General features: G+C 45.8%; 1 protein-coding gene across 12 annotated transcripts in view; it reads right to left on the reverse strand.

Annotated features, from left to right (window-relative positions):
• The window catches only part of RGS12 (regulator of G protein signaling 12), a 219,745-nt gene that overhangs the window by 43,637 nt on the left and 153,028 nt on the right, over positions 1-23,080 (reverse strand). For 10 of the 12 annotated variants that reach the window (XR_013225222.1, XM_077302462.1, XM_077302459.1 and 7 more), the window contains 4 exons: positions 19,503-19,629; positions 13,929-14,025; positions 10,252-10,322; positions 8,364-8,517 (listed from right to left, as the gene is read on the reverse strand). Coding sequence is in view for 10 of the 12 variants with exons in the window: in XM_077302462.1 (XP_077158577.1) it covers positions 8,364-8,517; positions 10,252-10,322; positions 13,929-14,025; positions 19,503-19,629 (449 nt within the window). In the remaining 2 variants the exon portion in view is untranslated. Of the gene's footprint in view, positions 1-8,363; positions 8,518-10,251; positions 10,323-13,008; positions 13,079-13,928; positions 14,026-19,502; positions 19,630-23,080 lie in introns of those variants that run through there. The other 2 variants (XR_013225223.1, XM_077302464.1) reach the window with 2 other exon arrangements.

The following is a 23,080-nucleotide window of genomic DNA, read 5'->3' on the forward strand; positions in this document are numbered from 1 at the left end:
ACCTTGGGAGCCGTCAGGAAACAAAGCCAACCTGCTGTAAAACTTGCCAGTAGGCCCAAGGCAGGGGCAAGCGTTCGGTGAGTGCTCCCCCCTACTTCTTATTCCAGTGACTTTGACTGTGCCCAAGACAGGGAAGAGAGTGGGGGTGCAAAGCATTTTAGACTCGGGCTGTACGAGAACATTGATCAACCCGCCCCTGGCTCAGACTTTGGGGCTGGGAGAGGAGCCCAGGGGGAGGCCATAACCCGCACCCTTCCCCTAGAATTAAACGTGGCAGAGTACTGTGAGAAGATACAACTGGTGGTGGCGCTGAGTTCAGAGTTTCCATGTGTGCTGGGGCTGGACTGGTTGCGCAAACATGAACCCAGTGTCCAGTGGCGAACCGGGGAGATTCAGTTTACTGACCCGGGTTGCTGGGACCACTGCCAACCAAAGCCGGACAGGTCAGCCATGGAAGGGTAGTATGAGGTCGCAGTATTGTCCCGCGCCGGGCCGCCCAGGCTGCCCAGTGATTATTGGGACTTGCAGGATGTATTTGCAGAGAAAGAGTGCAATCAGCTGCCCCCCACTGCAAAACAGACTGTGCCATCGAGCTTAAGCCAGGGGAGCCCCTCCTGCACGCCAAGCTGTACTCCATAAGTCCGTGGGAGATGCAGGAGCTGTGCGCCTTTCTTGACAATAATTTGGCCAGAGGGTTTACAAAACTGGATTTGAGAGAAGCTTACTAGCGGGTGCAAATCAAGGAAGGGCATGAATATTTAACGGCTTTCAACACCCCCTACGGTCAATTTGAGTACACGGTCATGCCGTTTGGGTTGGCCGGTGTTCCGGGCGTGTTCATGAATGTAATTAATGAAGTGATGCATGATTTATTGCACAAGGGGGGCCTGGTTTATTTGGATGAAATTCTTCTGTACTAAAAAGAGCCCTTTGAGCATGTGCAGTTGGTGCAATAAGTATTGCACCGCTTGCAGGCGAACCACCTCTATGCGAAGCTTTAAAAATGTGAATTCCACAAACATTGTGTAGACTTCCTTGGGTACAGAGTGTCCCCAGCAGGCATTTAAATGGACCCAGCAAAGGTCTGGGACTTGCTAGCCTGGGAGCCGCCCCGCATGCGCAAGCAATTACAAAGTTTCCTAGGTTTTTCAAACTTTTATTGGTCATTCATTCCCAACTTCGCCAAAGTGGCGTTTCCCCTAACTGACTTGTTGAAGACAAAAGGGGGGGGGGAAGCAAGCATCCAAGCCGAGCGCCCCCTTAGCCTGGTCAGATCAATGCATATGGCCTTTGAGCACTTGAAGGCACTGTTCACCACGGAGCCGGTGCTGGCTCACGCAGACCCCAACAAAACCTTCACAGTACAGGTAGATTCCTCGGATGTGCATATATCTCCAAGAAATTTTCGGGCCCCGAAAGGAATTGGGCGATTTGGGGAAAAGAAGCTGCTGCCATAAAACTCGTGGGAACGTGTAGGTGAGGTCGGGAGGGGCGCGAGGTGTCCCTCCTCAGGCAGTGGGGCCATCATGTGGAGGGCGAAGCAGGTCGGTGAGGGAGGCTCGGGAAGCCTCTCGAGCACCCCGGGCAAGTTGGGGGCCGGGGGGGCTAGGAAAGAAGCAGGGCCACTGCGTCGAAGATAGGGGCTCCGGCAATGGCTTGGATGGCTTTCTCTCCAGCGATGGCTTGGATGCAGTGGGAGTACAGAGGCGAGGATGTGTGCCTCGCCAGAGCACAGAGCCGAAAACGGGCCAAGTAGCCAATGGGGAGGCGCGCTTTGCACGCCTCCCCATTGGCCACTTGGCCCTCAAGTGCCACTCTGAGGGGCGAATCAGGAGCCGCTTTGCGGCTCCTGATTCGCCCCTCAGAGTTTTTATCCCAGACGGCTCCCGCCCTCTCTCCTCCCAACTTGCCCTTAGCCTTTTATTAATACTGCTCCGCAGGTGCGGTTTACAGTTGAAGGCTACTCCATTTCTTCTGAGTGATTCTTAACCATAGTAGTATACCTGATAGTCCACTGAATTAAATTCACCCATTCCTGTCCATTTTAGTACACTGATTTCTAAAATGTCGATGTTCAGTCCTGGCATCTCTTGTTTGAACTCGTCCAACTTGCCTTGATTCATGGATCTGACAGTCCGGGTACTTATGGAATAAAAGTCTTTACAGCATCAGACTGTCTTTTCGCCACCAGTTCCCTCCACAAATGAACGCCCTTTCAGCTTTGGCCCAGTCGCTTCATTCATTCTGGTGCTACTCGTACTATCCGTCTGCTCATCCCCAGTAACATATTGGACACCTTCCGACCTGAGGGGCACATCTTCCGGCATCATATCGTTTTGCCTTTTGGTACCGTCCATAGAGTTTTCATAGCAAAGATACTGGAGTGGTTTGCCATTTCCTTCTCCAGTGGATCACCTTTTGTCAGAGCTCTCAGCTATGACCTGTCCGTCTTGGGTGGCCCTGCACAGCATAGCTCATAGCTTCACTGAGCTACACAAGCCCCTTTGCCATGACAGCGATCCTTGGAAGGGTAGCATGACTCGGTGGATAAAAAGGCAAATGTGTTTTTAGGCTGTATCAAATGGGGTATTGTGTCCAGATCATGGGAGGTGATGGTACTGCTTTACTCTGGTCTGGTTTGGGCACACTTGACGTACTGTGTTCAGTTTTGGGCACCATAGTTGAAGAGGGATATAGACAAACTGGAGGATGACAAAGATGGTGAGGGGTTTGGAGACCAAGACGTATGAAGAAAGGTTGGAGGAACTTGGTGTTTTTAGCCTGGAGAGGAGATCCGAGAGAGATTTCTCAGTGGAATAGGCTTCCTCGGGAGGTGGTGGGTTCTCCTTCTTTGGAAGTTCTTAAACAGAGGCTGGATAGCCATATGATGGGGAGGTTTCTTTTGTGAAGGCTCAAGGGGTTGGCAGGTTACAGTGGAAGAGCAATAGGGTTGTGAGTGTCCTGCATTGTGTTAGCAGTTGGTCTCGATGACCCAGGAGGTACCTTCCAACTCTATTATTCTATGATTCTAGGAAAGGTTGAAGGAGTTTGGTCTGTTTAGCCTTATTCTATGGTTCTATGAGTCCTGATATCTTTGCCTCTTAGAATACTAAATTAATTAACTCTTATTGTGAGACAATATCACTAACTTCAAAAAACAATTAAAAACTAAATAATGTCAGTGTAATGAATTCATCCTGCCTAAACTGAGGGGTGAACATAGAGACCTCCTTGGTATGGCGTTAAAAAGCAATATAAGGTGTATATAATGTTTTTTAACTCCATACCTCTGCAACAGGCCTGCATGCACACGCAATCCCACGTGAGACAGCACAGAAGCCACAATAATAACTATCTAGACATTAGCTCTTTAAGAAATTGACAAAATGTTCAAGCACAACAATAAAACATCTTTAGTGAACTTTCACAAGTGCCAGTTTTTGGAATCACACATCTTAGATCTTAGTAGCACGTATACAACTCTGCAAAAATATTATCTTCTTTACGAAGGAAATATTAACAGTTTTTTTAGTCATTTAAGCCACTCATATGTATGTTCGCATCTTGGTGCCCAAGAATTTTTGCAAGAGGCAGCTGGAACAAATGGGGGCACTAGCGGTTTTCTCGTTGATCCTGCCTGTCAGGGGAAGAGGAATTAGTCAGGAGTTGGTGGTCCTGGTGGTCATTCTGGCAAATTTGGATCCTGGGACCATGGGATATGTTTTCTATAAGGCCTGCTATCCAAGTTGGGGAAGATGGTGTCTGTATACCGATGCCCAAAGCATGGGCAATAAAAAGGAAGAGCTCAAGCTTCTCATGCAGACACAGAGAGATGATTTAGTGGGTATTATAGAGACTTAGTGAAATGATTTCCATGATTAAAACGCAGTAGTGGATAAATATGTGCTGGGAAACAAACTCTAAGTATCCTGAGTCAGGCAACTTTCTGGCTGTCTGGCTGACAGTATCATTTATCAAATGGTGGAAGAACCTATGAGAGGTTCAGCCATACTTGACTTAATACTGACCAACAGCAAAGAGCTGGTTGATGGAGTGAAGGGAAGAGGGACCCTGGGGGGGGGGGGAGTGACCATATCCTCCTAGAATTCCTTTTAAGATGGGGGGATAAGGAGACATGAGAGTCAGTCTATGGACCAGAATGCTGGAAGACAAAGGAGCAAGTGGTTGGTGGGCTCTGTTCAAACAAGAGTTATTGCATGCTCAAACCATGACTATTCCAGCAAGATGGAAACATGGTAAGGGAGCCAAGATGCCTATTTGGATGAACAGAGAACTTCACGAGGAGCTAAGGAAGAAAAAGGAAATGTTCAAGAAATGGATGAGACAGGCCTCTAAAGAAACGTATCTGCAGGTAACTAGTCACTGCAGATCAGCCATCAAAGAGTGAAAAGCCGAGAGTCAGCAGAGGCTGGCTAGGGAAACGCACTATAACAAGAAAAGCATCTTCTGATATGTGAAGAGCAAATGTAGGGTAAATGAGGCAATAGGCCTGTTGTTGGGTGAAGACGGAGAGACTCTAACAGAGGACAGACGGAAAACAGAAAGGCTCAGTACCTATTTTGCTTCCATGTTTTCCCAGAAGAATATGGACACATCTAGGGATGGTATAAGGCAAGGTATAGTGTCTGGGTGAAAGGTTGTCACATAGCGGAGGGCAGAGAGTGGTTCCTGTTTGCAGCAGAGAATATGACCCCAGTAATGGGTTCAAACTACATGTAGAACGATATAGGCTAGATATCAGAAAAAAATGTTCACAGTCAGAGTAGTTCAGCAGTGGAATCCTCTGCCTAAGGACATGGTGAGCTCCCCCTCTCTGGTTGTCTTCAAGCAGCAGCTGGACAGACAGTTATCCTGGATCCTGCAATGGATCATACTAGATGGTCTCTATGGCCCCTTCCAACTCTATGATCCCATGAATACTGCAGACATGGACACTTCTCAAGCCCTCTCAGCTGCTTTGGTCTCCATGTCTGCAGCAGGTCAAAGCCTACTCAGATATGCTTAGAAGAAAACATAACAGACAACAAACAAGCCAATACATATACGTATAGGGACACTTAGTTTAATACACATGAACTTTCATTCTCTGAAGTCCAAGTAAAAAAGGGGAAAGTTCAGACAGGGAACTATTAATGATTGGAGAAAAATGTCAGACATTATAGTATTTTCAGGGATTCATTGTTTAAATCGGTGGTCGGGCCCTGGCACCGGGCCGCGGCTCCCTCTCCCCGCCCCCCCGCAGTAAGAAACTTCCCAGGCCGCAAGCTTGCGGCCTGGTAAGCTTCTTACGGTGGAAGGGGGGGAGAGGGAAGCAGGGCCGCGCATGCACGCATGCACCATGCATGGCCGGGCCACGCACGCGCGCATGCATCATGCACAGTCGAAAATGGCAGCAGGGAAGGCGATTGCCCGGCCGTGTACGCCGCGCACGCAAACGTGCACTTTCGCACTTTTTGATATTCTCAAACTCTTTCCATGGTTCACATTTTGAATGTCTAGCTTATTCCTTTATCCAAACAGGTAAACTGCTTTTATTTCACATGCTTTCAAAAGTTTTCCAAGCATTTCCCCGCTGCTCTAATCAAGCTGATCAGATTCTGCATTGTCCCTCTGCATCCTATACAAGCATTGGTACCTCTCCCACTTTCTGAATAGGATAAAAGGACTCTGATCTCCATTTCTACTCTACTGTGTCTGAAGAAGGGACTCACAAAGGCTGATACCCTAAAACTCTCTGGGGTGTCTGTAAGGTGTTCTTGGACTCAGATCTAACTGCTGTAGTGCTAACCAACACGGCTGCCCTTGAAACTATTTTCACATAGTGACTCTTCAAATCCAGCTGTAATAGCCTATATGCATGAAGACCTACATCAATGGAAGCTGTCAATGAGATCAGAAGGACAGTCATTACTACAGTTAGTCCTGGACAAATCCCACAATAATACTTTTCATAGAATAATAGAGTTGGGAAAGGTCATCTAGTCCAATCCCCTGCTCAATGCAGCCTAATGCATCCGTATCAGCATTGTAAACTTGTGATTAAACCTGTGACTATTTTCTTCTAGATGAGGATAGCCTGCCTGGAAAAGTGGCAGGAAGATCTACAAACATGAGGGACAAGCTATGCTGCCTCCCACCAACATGTCTCTTCTCTCCTTCCTCAGTCGTCTGCAGAACAACCTTCCTTTCCACACAGACCCCACTCAGCCCTAACTTGGGAACCATGTTTGGAGATAAGCCTACGTGAACCTGGCCCATCAGCTTCTCACACAGCTTGAATAGTTATCCTAAACTACGTGAAGAAGCCACAGCTTACAAAGAATACAGGATGTGGAAAGAGAGCATGATTTGAATAGAATCAATAATCCACTGTATGACACCTCTCCTGGCAAATAGATGGGGAAGAAATGGAGGTAGTGACAGATTTTATTTTCCTGGGCTCCAAGATCACTGCAGATGGGCACTGCAGCAAAGAAATTAAAAGACGCTTGCTCCTGGGGAGGAAAGCTATGGCAAATCTAGACAGCATCCAAAAAGCAAAGACATCACCCTGCCAACAAAAGTACATTTAGTCAAGGCTATGGTCTTCCCAGTTGCAATGTATGGGTGTGAAAGTTGGACCACAAGGAAGGCCGAGCGTCAAAGAATTGAGGCTTTTGAACTCTGGTGCTAGAGAAGACTTGCGAGTCCCTTGGACTGTAAGGCAAACAAACCGGTCAGTCCTAGAAGAGATCAGCCCTGACTGCTCCTTAGAAGGCCAGATCCTGAAGATGAAACTCAAATACTTTGGCCACCTCATGAGAAGAAAGGACTCCCTGGAGAAGAGCCTAATGCTGGGAGCGATCGAGGGCAAAAGAAGAAGGGGACGAGAGAGAATGAGGTGGCTGGATGGAGTCACTGAAGCAGTTGGTGCAAATTTAAATGGACTCCGGGGAATGTTAGAGGACAGGAAGGCTTGGAGGATCATTGTCCATGGGGTCGCAATGGGTTGGACACGACGTCGCACCTAACAACAACAACAACAACATGACACCTCTCTTCTAAATAGATTATCTCTTATGCCCTATCTTTCTAATATTGACAACTCTGAATTTAGAAGGGCATTTACATTATTGCACTATATATTGAAATCCAGTTTGGTGTCGTGGTTAGGAGTGCGGACTTCTAATCTGGTGAGCAGGGTTCGATTCTGCACTCCCCCACATGCAGCCATCTGGGTGACCTTGGCCTTGCCACGGCACTGAGAAAGCTGTTCTGACTGAGCAGTAATATCAGGGCTCTCTCAGCCTCACCTCCCTCCTAAGGTGTCTGTTGTGGGGAGAGGAAAGGGAAGGTGAATGTAAGCCGCTTTGAGCCTCCTTCAGGTAGAGAAAAGTGGAATATAAGAACCAACTCTTCTTCTTAATGCTCTCCTTCAGCATGGGCAGAGGGAAAATATAATAAGCTTCCACCCCAGGAATGAACTTGTTTATGCTAGGACGGTAACATTGAGAACACTGAACATATGATTTTTGATTGCTGTATTTATAACCAATTGCGTCAGGAATTACTGTATTCCATCTTTACTGACTTAAGGGCTACCTCAAGACAAGCCAAATTAAAGGAACTCCTTTTGGATAAAAATAAGAATTTATCCTATATTGCCAAATATGTGAGATTAGCAATTAAATGTAGAAGTGCCTGGCTAAATATTTATAAGGGTTAGGATGGACTTATTGAACACAGGAAGTATTTTGGAACTTTTAATCAATTTTATATGGTGTTTTAATGTTTTGTATTTTGTGCTGGTCGTTGACCAAAATAAATGTATCTGAATCTGCTATCCTAAACTGATGTAAGAAAACCAATCTAAAAGTCAATTACACGTCAATCATATGCTTCATGACTGCTAGAACAGACTGGCTGCATTCCAGAAACAAGAGTAAAGAGGGGGGGGGGGAATCTGCCATGACTACAGTATCTTCTGGGATTCAGGTGAACATGTTTGATTTGCACAATCCTAAAGCTCAGACAAAATAAATGTGTCAATTAAGCAATACAGACAGAAGCAAAACATTCTGTTCCCCAAACTACTCTACAGAAGTTTACACTGCAGAAATAGAAGAAAATGGCTCAAAAATACATTAGCTTATGCTTCTGTTTTTGTGTCTCCAACATACATTCCATATAAATACCAGTACAAGCAATTCCAAAGTAGATTAATGAAAAGCAAGAACATACAGCTGATATTCATAATATAACCCTTGCTTTCTGCAATAACAAAGTAAATTAATATTGTATCATAAAATATGATGTCCATTAGGAAAGCTAATATTATTTCATATACTAAAAATATGACATACCCTCTGCTTCGTCCAAATTAATTTTGTGACACTTTTTTCCCCCAGTCTGTGCAATACATTCTTCTCTTTTTGCTAGACGGATATCCCTAGCATTTTTTCCACTTTCTCCTTTTAGTTTAATAGAATTAGACTTTCCTAGAGTTCTTCCCTCTCCCTGTATTAGAAGGAAAGTTAAAGGACTGCTTACATTTAATTTATAGTACAAAGTTGATGTAATCAAATCTTAATATTATTTTATATTTTCTAAACAGGATAAGCAGTTCCAGTAAAATCATGCACAACCACCATAACAGCAGTAGAATCCAATGGTAGTTCCAAGCCTTTTAGAGAAACCCTGCCAGATCGGCTTCCACGTAAAGTACAGTCATTGTGTCTTTGGGGAGTGGGTGGAATGTCAAGACCCTGTTGACATGTTCTTGCCATGGGATGCTTCCGTGAGCCATTTATGCCCTGCTTTAATTGCACAGTATTTTCCCACAGCTTAGAGGCCCAATCTCTCTCTCATATATTTCCTGAGGTTTTTAATTGCTTTGACCTTGATAACCTGACAGCCTTTGTAGTGTCTAAGCTGCTGCATGCACATTTGTATGGGAAATGCTGCACGTATTGTCTAATGCAGTGGTCCCCAACCACCGGTCCGGAGACCAGTACCGGTCCGTAGATCAGTTGGTACCGGTCCGGAGCTCCTCCTCATCCTCCTCCCCGGCTGCTGCCTCAGGGGCTGCCCTGCCACTCTGCCACCGGCTCACCTTTGGTGCTCTCCGGCGGCCACCATGGCTGGGGCTCCCCCTCGGCATGACACTGTGCAGCTGCTGCTGGCAAGCACCCCCCAGCGGGTGGTGGGAAGTCAGGGGCGCCGGCGGGAAAGCAAGTGGAGCTGGGGCTCAGGCGGGGGCAGTGGCGATGGCAACGACGTCCCTCAGCAAAAGACTACCCCCCCCCCGGGCCTCAATAAAATTGTCAGGCCTTGACCGGTCCCTGGTGATAAAAAGGTTGGGGACCACTGGTCTAGTGCACGTATTTTCAAATGGGGAAGGGGATTTAGAGAAAGCATATAGTCTTGCTTGCTAGCTTTGCTTTTTAGTTCTAGCAAGGAAACACTTTGCTCTTGGTTTGATACTTTCTTCAATAAAGAGATATACTTTCACAGGGAGTATGCTTATTGAGAGCTCAACAGGGGCTTGACAAATCTTCACTCACAGATACACTAAAAATATAACATGTCCATTTTAATTGCAGGCTCCTGTCTGTGGGTTTAGGCCAAACAACACATGCTGTGTTGTTGGGGGTGAAGCAGTGCAGGAGGCTGCGGCCACGAGGGGTGCACTAGCAAGGGAGGGGCTGCTGAAGGGCATTTGCATTATTGCACTCTATATTGAAATCCAGTTTGGTGCAGTGGTTAGAAGTGCTACTTTTTCTGCTACTTTTACTCAAAATTGTTCTCTCCAGCTACTTTCCTCTTAATAGAGAAAACTATATTGTGATGGGTTTGTTTTCTTCAGCAGAGCCATGGGAGTGTGACTGAGAGTGGAAAAGAGCCCAAGAGGGAAGGGTTTGAGATCTCTTCCCCCTCTACAAGAACTCCATTCAAAGTCACAGTTTCCCATGTCGGCCATTTGGGGCGAGGGGGGAATCAAGGAAAGATACTTGCAACAGCATCTAACATATACTTTGATCCACTGATAAATGAACCTTTGGGCAAATATTTGAGACAGCCTGATATATAAAGGGCAGAAAGCATGGGCATGCATTGGTGAAAACAACAAAACAAAGGAAGGGGATGAGCACACACTGGAATAAAGACTTTTTCACCAGCAATTTCCAGTTGGGGAAACAAAGTCAAAACAAAATAACAATGGGAGTGACAAATACTTAAAAAAAAACTTACCATAGATGCTTGAGCTCTTGCATTACAAGCTGCAGCTGAATTGTGTTTTAATGATGCCCCCTTTCCCTGGTCTGCAAATGGAAAATATTTAAAAATATGTACACATATCTTCAAGGTTCATGATTAATTCACACTGACCAAGAATATGCAGGCTAGATGGTTGGATCCAAGAACTACTTTGTTTATTCCTGCCTTTCCTGCCTGCTGTCTCAGTGACTGAGAACCATTTGAACTGGTATTGCTCGATAACGTATACCTGAGGGACCGCCTCTCCGCCTACACTCCTCAAAGAGCCTTGTGCTCTACTACCTCCCACCTCCTGGTGGTCCCTGGTCCCAAGGAAGCCCGCTTGACCTCAACCAGGGCCAGAGCTTTCTCCATTCTGGCCCCACCTGGTGGAACGAGCTCCAGAGGAGATCAGGTCCCTGACAGAACCTTAACAGTTCAACAGGGCCTGCAAAAGGGAGCTCCTTCACCAGGCATTTGGTTGAGGTCGACCCAAACCATCACTTCCAATTGGCTCCCAAGCCCTCCCCCCCCCCCACTATAGCTGACACTAATCTGCCTAACCCACTGGGTCCCAGTAAGAGTTGAGCTGAGGCTCTTGCAATTCTACCATTTTCTGTTATTGTTGTGATCATGTTATTACTGTTATCACCTGTTACCATATGTTATCTATATCTTTTCCTGTTCCCTGTAAACTGCCCTGAGCCTTTGGGGAGGGTGGTATATAAATATAATCTTTTCCCTCTTAATAAAACAGTAAGGGGTGTTGGGGTGGGCTCAGTCCGTGATGGGGAGGGGCAACAATTGGTCCCATGGCTCTGGACTGACAAGCGGAGGGGCCAATCGGAAGGCGTGAAGCGCCTTCCAATTGGCCCCTTACCAGGACAGAACAAAATTCCATCCAGCCAGGGGCAATTTGGAGAAATGGCTGCCAGTCTGCTCCTGACTACCAAAGGGAGAGGAGGTCAGTAGGGCTGCCAAGGGGGGTGAGAACAGAGGCTGCGCCAGCCCTTTTTGCCCCAAGGCTGTCCTAACTGCCATGTCCAACTGCAAATGGCCTCAGAACCCTGACAGAGCTGGAAGGAGGCTGCAGAGTGCGCTCCCTCCCCCTCCCTCCCTTCAGGCCTGCTGTGAAGGAGCCTCTGACAGGCTCTGACTGAGGGGAGGGAGGCCTTTTCCTTCAGAGAGCAACGCAGGGGAGCCCGAGGGCCTTCCTTTTGAGGGGGAGGGGGACAGTTGGCTGACAGGGAGCCCACAGAAAAGCCCCTTCTCACTTAAAATACTGCTCTGGCCGGGGGTTAGACACAGCCAAGCCATGTGTCTTTCTTCTTTGCAACTCTTTGCAGATTTGAGCCCACTGTACAGCGTTATTTTGCAGATAAAACTGGGTTTTTTGTCTCCTGTTTCTTCTGCACAACAACCCTGTGCAGTAGGCCTCAAGTATTTCAATTCAACAACAACCTGTGTGGGAGGCCTTAAATGTTTCTTCTCTACCACAACCCTCTCCAAAGTGGCCCTTTCTGCCTGGGGAGCTGATCTTTATACTCTGCAGGTGAGCTGTAATTCCAGGAGCTCTCCAGGCCACACCTGTAGGTTGGCTACCCCTGGGTTGGAAATATTCCTGGAGGTTTGGAGGTGGGACTTCAAAATTGTATAATGCCTCAGAGTCCAGCCTTCAAAGGAGCCATTTATGCCTGCAGTTGGTAGGGAGTGGTGCAGGTGTGTCCCTCCTGGCCTATGGGTTATGGCCAGCCCTTACCAGCAACTGTTTGTATTCTGGGGCGCAGACAGGCAGACCAGTATCAGTCCTGTGAGTCTGGAAACTGCAGGAAGATCTAAATAAATACTTACAGCCTGAAACTGTAAATAGTGAGAGAGAGAGGAAGGGAAGATGATTGGAAAATGCTTTGAGACACCTGAGGCCTGCTGGGTCACTGCAGCCCATTCCCAGTTCTCTCAGACTTCTCACAGCCCCACATACCTCACAGGTTGACTATTGTGGGGAGACGAAGGGAAAAGGAGATGAATGTGGGGAGATGAATGTAAACTGCTTAGAGACTCCTTTGGGTAGTAAACAACAGGGTACAAAAATCCATTCTTCTTCTAAGGAGCAACCATGAAAGAAGCATGTGGGCACATAACATTTTACCAACAGTGAAAACATGGGAGACAGAAAGAACAGGGTGGACACCTGTGTACTGTGACTACCCTATGTATATTAGGGCAGAGGGGCATTTCGGTGTCTGTGGCCTAATTCCCACAAGAAGGGAAATGACGCAGAACTGGGGGGAATTGTTTGCCATGTAATCTCCCCCTAAGAGGAGTCTCCAGTCTGATTTTCCCTTCACATATCTAAAGACATGGCTCTGGAAAGCTCATCCGTAGCTACTATGCCACTATTCCCAAAGGTCAGTCCTCTCCCACACTCAACGAACATTCCACACCACAGGTTCTTGACACCCATCTCTCCACACCCATACCCTCATTTGCCACCACAACCTCCCACACAACACACACATTCAACCCCATGCCTTTACAGACTGGACAACTCCTCCCCTTCCTCTTCCCACTGCCAAGCTCTAGCGCCCGTTGTATTCTTGGATACCAAGGGCTTTGCCCCTAATAATAAAATAAAATACAATAAAAAAAACCTTACTGGAACTTTTGCTATCTAGCTCCTCAAAGGGGTAGGATATCAAATAAGTTTGAATCTTCACCTGCTCAATAAAATACGTTGTTTTTATTCTTTACCTAGTTTGTTTCTATTCCCAGTTTTCCCTTGGTTGGTTATTCTGCAGACAATATCGATCATGCTGTTTTTCTGCAGACACAAAGCATGGTTCACTGCAGAATCAAAGTACAATACTAAACATGGATTTGTCCTACAGAACGCCAAACACTTTGAGAGAACTTTCCACTCTTGAATGTGCATAGGAGGCAGCTGGGTGAAATAACCTGGTGATGAAGGCACAATTCACACTGCTGGCTTTGAAACCAAAACAGCTGAACACTCCAATACTTCACCAGCAACCAATAAGTATACAGGTAGGAATACAATCCTATGCATATTTTCCTGAACGTTCCACTGAGTACAGTGGTGCTTACTTCTACGTAAACATACGTAAGATTTCACTGCAAAAATTCTAGAAATGTATGTTTGTTTTCCATGAATGAAAGTGCTGCAGGATTTTAACCCAATTGCAGGTACCAAACAACATCCAACCTGAATCCCTCACCCCCTCATTTGAAATCTACCCTGCTTGACTTTCAGCTACTGCATCTCTAGCAACAAGGAGACAAATTAGGCCAGTGGTTCTGAACCTTTAATTCACTCCTGCCCATTAAATGTGGAGCAGCACTAAATGTCCCCCAAGCCACAATTAGGGACTAACACACCAAATTGTATTTGGTTGCTTTGCCCCAAACAAGGAGGGAACGGTGTAGTCTGATTCCTATTTATTGTTTTAAAAGCCCAAAATTGAGGATTTTGGATCCTCGGGGCAAGGTTAGCAATATGAACAACTCTCTTTGCTGGCTGTCAAAACATTTGCTGGCAAATGTGAGAAGGGATTGCCTAAAATCCAATGTTCTAAATAACTTGCATGATTTCTAGATTGCCTCTATTAACTACTTAGGCTCACTAAATTGTTACAAATTTCAGCAACGCTTACCTTTCCCCTTTGCTGGCAGCTTCTCATCAAGAATCACCCGCTGTCCATCCAGATTAGAGATGGGAACCCCAAGGTCTAATGGCTCCTCATCGCCATTCTGTGGTCAAATCACAATTTTGTTTCAACAGAAAAATTTGATCTATAGCCTAGCTTTAAAAATTCAGGGTTACAAACTACTACTCTACTAGGAGTAAATTCACAATGGAAGAAGAAGAATAAATAATGATATTGAAAATTTAGAGAAAACATTTAGAGATTGCATCAACTGAATTTAATGTCAGAATGGCAAGAATTCTATTCATTAGAGAAAAGAGTCAGCTATCCTAATATTAAACTTTCCATAGATAATCAAAACTCTAGTTCAAGGTTATTATTGTTTTCACTATGGGACATATCTAGGTTAACCAGGAAGGGATGCCAGGGGATGTCCAGCCTGGAAAACAATTCCACCCAGTGGCCATGAATGGCACTTGAGTAAGCCAGGACAGCAAAAGGAATGACCGTGATTATTAAGCAGACGATGTCTAACATTCCACTCCATAGAACCAGGACCAACAGTCAGTCATACAGGCACTATAGGGAGAGGGGGGCCCTGGAAGCAACTAGCTCTCTCCTGAAGCCGTCCCCAGGGCTGCTGCTGCATTGTCACTCGCTTCCACCCATGTATCTCAACTGCACAGGGAGAGATACAAAGCCAAGCCTCCTTCTGGCCTTCGGCTGAGGTCTCCTACTTCTCTTTTATCCTTTGCTACTGCTGGCTGCCATTAGAGCAGCCAGCAGTAGCACCATAATGGCAGAAAGTGAAGAGGAATTAAAGAGCCTGTTGATGCGGGTGAAGGAGGAGAGTGCAAAAGTTGGCTTGAAACTCAACATCAAGAAAACAAAGATCATGGCATCCGGCCCTCTCAATTCTTGGCAAATAGATGGGGAAGAAATGGAGATAGTGGAAGATTTTATTTTTCTGGGCTCCAAGATCACTGCTGATGGGGACTGCAGCAAAGAAATTAAAAGATGCTTGCTCTTGGGGAGGAAAGCTGTGGCAAATCTAGACAGCATCCAAAAAGCAAAGACATCACCCTGCCAACAAAAGTGCGTTTAGTCAAGGCTATGGTATTCCCAGTTGCAATGTATGGCTGTGAAAGTTGGACCATAAGGAAGGCCGAGCGTCAAAGAATTGAGGCTTTTGAACTCTGGTGCTGGAGAAGACTCTTGCGAGTCCCTTGGACTGCAAGGCGGACAAACCGGTCAGTCCTAGAGGAGATCAGCCCTGACTGCTCCTTAGAAGGCCAGATCCTGAAGATGAAACTCAAATACTTTGGCCACCTCATGAGAAGGAAGGACTCCCTGGAGAAGAGCCTAATGCTGGGAGCGATCGAGGGCAAAAGAAGAAGGGGACGACAGAGAATGAGGTGGCTGGATGGAGTCACTGAAGCAGTCGGTGCGAACTTAAATGGACTCCGGGGAATGTTAGAGGACAGGAAGGCCTGGAGGATCATTGTCCATGGGGTCGCGATGGGTCGGACACGACTTCGCACCTAACAACAACTGCTGGCTGATGGCAAGGAAGTCTGAGTCCAGGGGTACCATTAAGACCAGCAAAGTGTTATTTATTTAGAAGCTTTTCATAGAATCATAGAATCATAGCGTTGGAAGGGGCCATACAGGCCATCTAGTCCAACCCCCTGCTCAACGCAGGATCAGCCCTAAGCATCCTAAAGCATCCAAGAAAAGCGTGTATCCAACCTTTGCTTGAAGACTGCCAGTGAGGGGGAGCTCACCACCTCCTTAGGCAGCCTATTCCACTGCTGAACTACTCTGACTGTGAAAATCTTTTCCCTGATATCTAGCCTATATCGTTGTACTTGAAGTTTAAACCCATTACTGCGTGTCCTCTCCTCTGCAGCCAACAGAAACAGCATCCTGCCCTCCTCTAAGTGACAACCTTTCAAATACTTAAAGAGGGACATTTAGCTGCACTGGATGAGTTCAAATCCCCTGGGCCGGATGAAATGCACCCGAGAGTGCACCCGTTTTGCATCATAGAATCATAGAGTTGAAAGGGGCCAGCAACGGCGGCGGCCCCACACCCATCAAAAACGACCTCCTCCGCTCTCTCACGCCACCGAGCACGCCGCCCGCCATCTCCAGCCTGCCCTCCTACACCTCTGGTGGGTCCACCGCCGGACCCAGACATGCAGGGGCCAGAAGACGCCGGGGCTGACACACAGGCCGCACCATCCCCGGCCTTGGGTGCACGACCTGGCTATCGCCAAGTCACATGGCCACCCCACCCAACTGTTTCAGCCCTCTAGTGCCCGCTGTCTTTAAACTACAGCGGGCTTAGTTTCTAGTAAAGATATATGTTCCATTTTTATATCACCATTAGTACATAGTGTCCCAAGGTGTTCAGGTCAATTTTATACTTAGAATCATAGAATCATAGAGTTGGAAGGGGCCACCGAGCCCTGAGGTACCCCACTACTCACCTCTCTCCAGTCTGATGAAACACCATTGAGAACAACTCTTTGAGTGCGGTTCTCTAACCAATTCCCTATCCACCTAACTATCTGAAAATCCAGATAGTTCCTTACTGCTCATATATACACAATATGCTATATTGTATAGCATTGCCAGGTTCTGTGCAACAGCCATGAGAATTCAATGCAAAATGATTAACACCTAATAATTCAGAGATCTGCCATCAGAATAAATTCCTATATCTATAATCTAATCTGTTTTTAGCAGTTTTATGGTCTAAGCTATTTAATATTATTGGTAAATGTATTATTTTAGCTGCTTTATGCTTTTTTGCTGCCCAATCCTTAATTCTGTAATTGATTGTTAATTTTCCTTATGCAAGTTTATGACTGTAATAAAATTTGCCTCTGTTATCTGACATATAAACACCAATATATTTTTGTTATCTTTTAAAAAAAGGTTTCTATTGATTTGAGCTTAAACTCTATTTTACCATCTCTAATCAATCCTTCCCCTTCAAGGATCGCTGCCTTGTTGTGGCAAGGGGGCTTGCGTAGTTCAGTGAAGCTATGAGCTATGCCGTGCAGGGCCACCCAAGACGGACAGGTCATAGCTGAGAGCTCTGACAAAAGGTGATCCACTGGAGAAGGAAATGGCAAACCACTCCAGTATCTTTGCCATGAAAACTCTATGGACAGTTCCAATAGGCATAACGATATGACGCCGGAAGATGAGCCCCTCAGGTCGGAAGGTGTCCAATATGCTACTGGGGATGAGCAGACGGCTAGTACGAGTAGCACCAGAATGAATGAAGCGGCTGGGCCAAAGCTGAAAGGACGCTCAGTTGTGGATGGAACTGGAGGTGAAAAGATAGTCAGATGTTGTAAAGACTTTAATCCATAGGTACCTGGAATGTCAGATCCATGAATCAAGGCAAGCAGGACGAGTTCAAACAAGAGATGACAAGGCTGAACATCAACATTTTAGGAATCAGTGAACTCAAAAGGACAGGAATGGGTGAATTTAATTCAGATGACCATCAGGTATACTACTATGGCAAGAATCTCTCAAAAGAAATGGAGTAGCCTTCATAATCAATAAAAGAGTAGGCAAAGCAATATTGGGATATTGGCCAGGAGAACCCCCCAGATTGCGGGCGGCTGGCTGCGCTGTGGCAGGCCCCATTAAGCCTTCATCCTGCAAAGGCTTCCCTGGGGAGGGGGTGCCTAGCGCCCATTTTATTTCCACATAAAATGGGCTTTAGTTCTAGTTTATATTATAAATGTGGTTTTGTAATCTTTTGATGCCTTATTTGAAAGTTGTTGATGTTACAGTCTATATATCGTTCCATATAATGGCCAATATAAACCGCCCAGAGCTGCAAAGAAATGGGCGGTATAGAAATCCAAATAAATAAATAAATAAATAAATAAATAAATAAATAAATAAATAAATAAATAAATAAATAAATAAATAAATAAATAAATAAATATCACAGTAATCCAGGTCTATGCCCCAACCATTGCTGCTGAAGAGGATGAAGTTGACCAGTTCTATGAAGCCCTACAACATCTTCTAGAAGCAACGCCAAAAAATGATGTGCTTATCATCCTGGGGCATTGGAATGCTAAAGTAGGAAGCCAAAAGATTACCTGGATAACAGGCAAGTTAACTTTGGAGTACAAAATGAAGCAGGGCACAGGCTGGAAGAATTTTGTCAAGAGAATACAATGGTCAGAGCAAACACTCTTTTTGCAACAACCCAAGTGAAGACTCTACACATGGACAACTCCAGAGGGTCAACAAAAAATCAGACTGACTATGTGTTCTGTAGCCAAAGATGGAGAAGTTCTATACAGTCAGTAAAAACAAGACCAGGAGCTGATTGTGGTTCAGATCATCAGCTTCTTGTTGCAACATTTAGGCTCAAATTGAAGAAAGTAAGGAAAAGCACTAGGCCACTCAGGTATGAACGTAATCATATCCCTGACGAATATACAATAGAGGTGACAAATAGATTTGCTGCACCTCCCCCCTTCTTTTCTTGTCTGTCCCTTCTGAAGAGATTACGACTACTAGTTCCTCCTGCTTCTTTCCCATACTCTGTGCATTAGTGTAGAGACATCGTAATCCATCCTTTGTGTGCCTCATGGTTTTGGTTTTTGAACTTTCTTGTAAGCTAGTAGTTCCCTGCTTATGTAACATTGCCAGTAGATTTGAGATCTCATGTTCAGATCTTGCCATCACACCAAGTTCTGAATTTACGTCTCGCTCCCCCTTTGTGTCTAGTTTAAAGCCCTCTTTACCAGGTGTTGAGTTTCAAGCCAACTTTTACACTCTCCTCCTTCACCGGCATCAAAAGGCTCTTTAGTTCCTCTTTGCTTTCTGCCATTAGAGTGGTATCATCTGCATATCTGAGGTTGTTGATATTTCTCCCTGCAATCTTGATCCCAATTTGTGACTCATGGCCTGTGTGGCCCCTCCCAACCCTATGATTCTATGATTCTATGACTTGTCTTGGCAGTAGCATGCACGAAAAGGATCTAGGAGTCTTAGTAGACCATATATTGAACATGAGTCAGCAGTGTGACTCAGTGGCTAAGAAGCAAATGGGATTTTGGGCTGTATCGTGTCCAGATCATGGGAGGTGATGCTGTCGCAGTACTCTGCTCTGGTTCGGCCTCACTTGGAGTCCTGTGTTCAGTTTTGGGCACCCCATATTCAGTTAGAAATGGCAAGAAGAAAGATGTTCTCAGCTACTGCCCAATTGTATGGAACTTTCTTTCTTGAGAGATTTACCAAAAGGCCAAGCTGGAGCATCATTGAAAAGCACTTTAAAAGTTAAGTACACAACTCAATTTAGTCCATATTTGCATGTACAGCCTTCGTAGAATGCTCAGTAATAGAGAATATGGGAACTTAAAATAAAGCAGATTAGAATTCTTGTCAACCCAAGAAATAAGTATATATAGGACTAGAAAGTACTTGTACCTCAATCACATGGTGATTCATGCACAAAGATAGTACCAATATCTTACATTTCTTTTGCAGATAAGCAAAACTAAAAATTTTAACTTACTTTAATGAGTTACTTACTAGCCTTGCCACAAGATGATTAAGATTTAAACCATATTTCGCAACCACTGGCCGAAGGACTTCTGTTACCGGTTTGGTGGGTTTAGCCTTTAAGCCAACAGATCTATTGATAGGAACGAGATCCAGTCTAGAATACATTTTAAAAAATCCAAAAACAAAACCAAGCAGGGTTATATGTTTGTTATTTAAAACAATTCATAATCATACTACAATCTTTCTCAGAAGCCAACTGAACAAGAAGCTGTGATAGTTAGATTGTACCCTATACAATGGTAATAAATAAGCACAAAAGCCACTTCATCACTGGGGACCGGTCAACCCTTGACAATTTTACTGAGGCCCAGGGGGGTTATCTTTTGCCGAGGGACGTCGCCGCTGCCGCCTGAGCCCCTGTTTTCCCGCCAGCTCCTCTAACTTCCCGCCGTCCACTGGTGGGTGCTGCCAGCAGCAGCTGCGCAGTGCCACACTGCGGGGGGACCCCCAGCCACGGCGGCCACTGGAGAGCACCAAAGGTGAGCCGGTGGCAGAGTGGCAGGGCAGCCCCCAAGGCAGCAGTCGGGGAGGAGGACGAGGAGGAGCTGCGGCCCGGTACAGACTGATCCACGGACCGGTCCCGGTCCCCAGCCTGGGGGTTGGGGACCACTGCTCTCATATACCTTTCAGGATTTGGGGGAAGTACAGCAATTATTGTCTTGGCATCCTATAAAACAGGTAGGAATACTTTTGAGCTGCTTGCTCTAGTGTGGTGTTCAGAGCAGCCTCTGTGGAAGAAGACAAAAACCAAAATGCCCTAGAACAGGGGTCCCCAACTTTTAGGAGCTTACAGGCCCTTCTGGAACGTTGAGAAGGGTGTGGTGAGTGCCACTCCAAAGCAGCTGCTGCAGAAAGCGGAGCCAAATGCCAAATGGCTGCTGCAGAAGGGGGAGGCAAACAGGATTCTGCCCTTCTCACTTCTCACAAGGATAACAAAACAGTTGTAAAAAGAAATGAAGAAAAAGAAAAGGAAGGATAAAAAGAAAGAAAGCCGGAAGGGAAAATGGGGATACACACTAAGGAAAGCGCTGGTGTTCACCATCCCTCCACTTCTTGTCGTGGCTACCTGTTGCTATGGAACTGGGAAACCCATTTGAATGAGGGCATCTAATAACCATTCCTAGCTTATTTATTTATTATATTTTTATACCGCCCTCCCCGAAGGCACAGGGCGGTTTACAGAAAACAGGGAGGATACAATTAACACATGGTAACAGGTAACAATACCAGCAGTAACATTATAACAATAATAATTTAACATGATAATAACAATGATACATAAAACTCTTACTGGACCCTGTGGGCAGCTGATCAATGTTGGTCGTAGAGGGGGGGGGGCTTGAGGGCCAACTGGAAGCGGTGATTTGGGTCGACCTCAACCAAATGCCTGGCGGAGGAGCTCCCTTTTGCAGGCCCTGTGGAACTGTTTAGGTTCTGTTAGGAACTGTTTAGGTTCTGACTTTGCTCAGTCATTGCTGGAGAAAAACTGGGGTGATCCAACACTTGCCCTAAAAATATGTAGTTCTTGAAGCATCGTTGAAAACAGTGGATTAGATCAAAGGATAATTTCATGCCAGCAGAAGGGTGGATAATTTGTTGCAAAAATTTCCTACTACTTTGCATTCCATGTTGATCCTGAGGATTCTCTGCATCAAGGCAAACAAAGGCATCTTGGCGAACGAAGAAAGCATTGTGCAGTCTAGAGACTATAATGGAGACTGTCCCCTCTTGAGCCTTCGATGGGACATACAAGAAGCAATCATGTACAATCATGCCATTTAGATCACTGAGCAGCAAGAACACTGTTCTTACATAATATGCATGTTAATGTCTGACGAAGAGTGCTTGCACTCGAAAGTGCATGCCTTAAATAAATCTTTGTTGGTCTTAAAGGTGCTACTGGACTCTAATGTCTGAGCTGTGATCTAAATGGCACAATATTGCACACTTGTAAAAAAGGGACTTCAAGATTCTATTGGTGTAGGGCTTAAGAGTGGCAGTTTCTAATCTGGAGAGCTGGTTTGATTTCCCACTCCTCCATATGCAGTCAGCTGTTCTCACAGAGCAGCCCTGTCAGAGCTCTCTCAGCCCCCCCTCCCTCACAGGGTGTCTGTTGTGGGGAGAGGAAAGGGAAGGGGATTGGAAGCCCCTTTGAGCCTCCTTTGGGTAGAGAAAAACGGCCTATAAGAACCAACTCTTCTTCATTTAGTGATATAAGAATCCATTTCCTCTTAGGCCCCACCATCTTGTTTCAGCAATGGTACTGGCCAGGTACTGGTCAAATACTGGAATACTTTGATTCAAGCAGGAAGTCACTCTCTGCACACTAATATTAATTCACCCATGACCAAATTTTGTCCCTTGTTAGTACTTGGATGGGAGACCACCAAGGAAGTCCAGAGTTGCTTTGCAGAGCAATAGAGAATCACATAATTGGAGGGGACCCTGCAGGCCATCTAGTCCCACCCCCTGCTCAACGCAGGATCAGCCTCAAGCATCCAGGAGAAGGATCTCTCCAGCCTCTGCTTGAAGACTGCCAGTGAGGGGGAGCTCCCCACCGCCTGAGGCAGCCCCTTCCACTGCTAAAATACTCTGATATCTAGCTGGTAGCTGAAACCCATGACTGCAGGGCTTAAGCATCTGTTCATCTCTTGCCTCAAAAACCCTACAGGGTAGCTATAACTTGGCTGTAGATTGACAGCATTTCCCACCACCACTGTGTTTTCAAACATGAAAAGAAGTTTGTACACAGCAGAGGGTGCAAAATCCAATAATGAAAACTCCTCAAAAAAGGCAGTGCGAAAGAATCAGCAGCTTATCACCTATTGCGGCCTTCCCATATACCTATTGGGTCTCACAACTGTTAGCAAATCACAGCCACTGTGAATCAACAAAGAAGAGAGTCCTCCACTGGCCAAAAGGACATGCTCAAAGCAGCACAAAAAGTGCCGCTCAGTAGGCACTGGGAAACTTAGACCTAAAACCCAGAGAAGATATAGAAAGACCACACTGTCTGGAAATGTTGTACCCTATTATACAATTTATGTTCTCTGTAAATTACCCTGAGCCAAAAGGGTGGACCTCTTGTGAGCCTCTTGTGGCGCAGAGTGGTAAGGCAGCTGTCTGAAAGCTTTGCCCATGAGGCTGGGAGTTCAATCCCAGCAGCCGGCTCAAGGTTGACTCAGCCTTCCATCCTTCCCAGGTCGGTAAAATGAGTCCCCAGCTTGTTGCTGGGGGGTAAACTGTAATGACTGGGGAAGGCACTGGCAAACCACCCCGTATTGAGTCTGCCATGAAAACGCTGGAGGGCGTCACCCCAAGGGTCAGACATGACCCGGTGCTTGCACAGGGGATACCTTTACCTTTACCTAAAAGGGTGGACAGTATAAAAATGCAAAAAGACAGAAACCAAGCTGTGATTTAAGGGGAAGGAAATACGAAGATTGGTGGGAAGTTTCTCAGGAGGATAAGAAGGACAAAATGAAGCGACAAATCCTGGAAACAGAAACAAATGGAATGACACAAGAACCTGATGGAGGAGCACC

Source organism: Paroedura picta, chromosome 10 (assembly GCF_049243985.1).
Source record: "Paroedura picta isolate Pp20150507F chromosome 10, Ppicta_v3.0, whole genome shotgun sequence".
Classification (NCBI taxonomy): Eukaryota; Metazoa; Chordata; class Lepidosauria; order Squamata; family Gekkonidae; genus Paroedura; species Paroedura picta.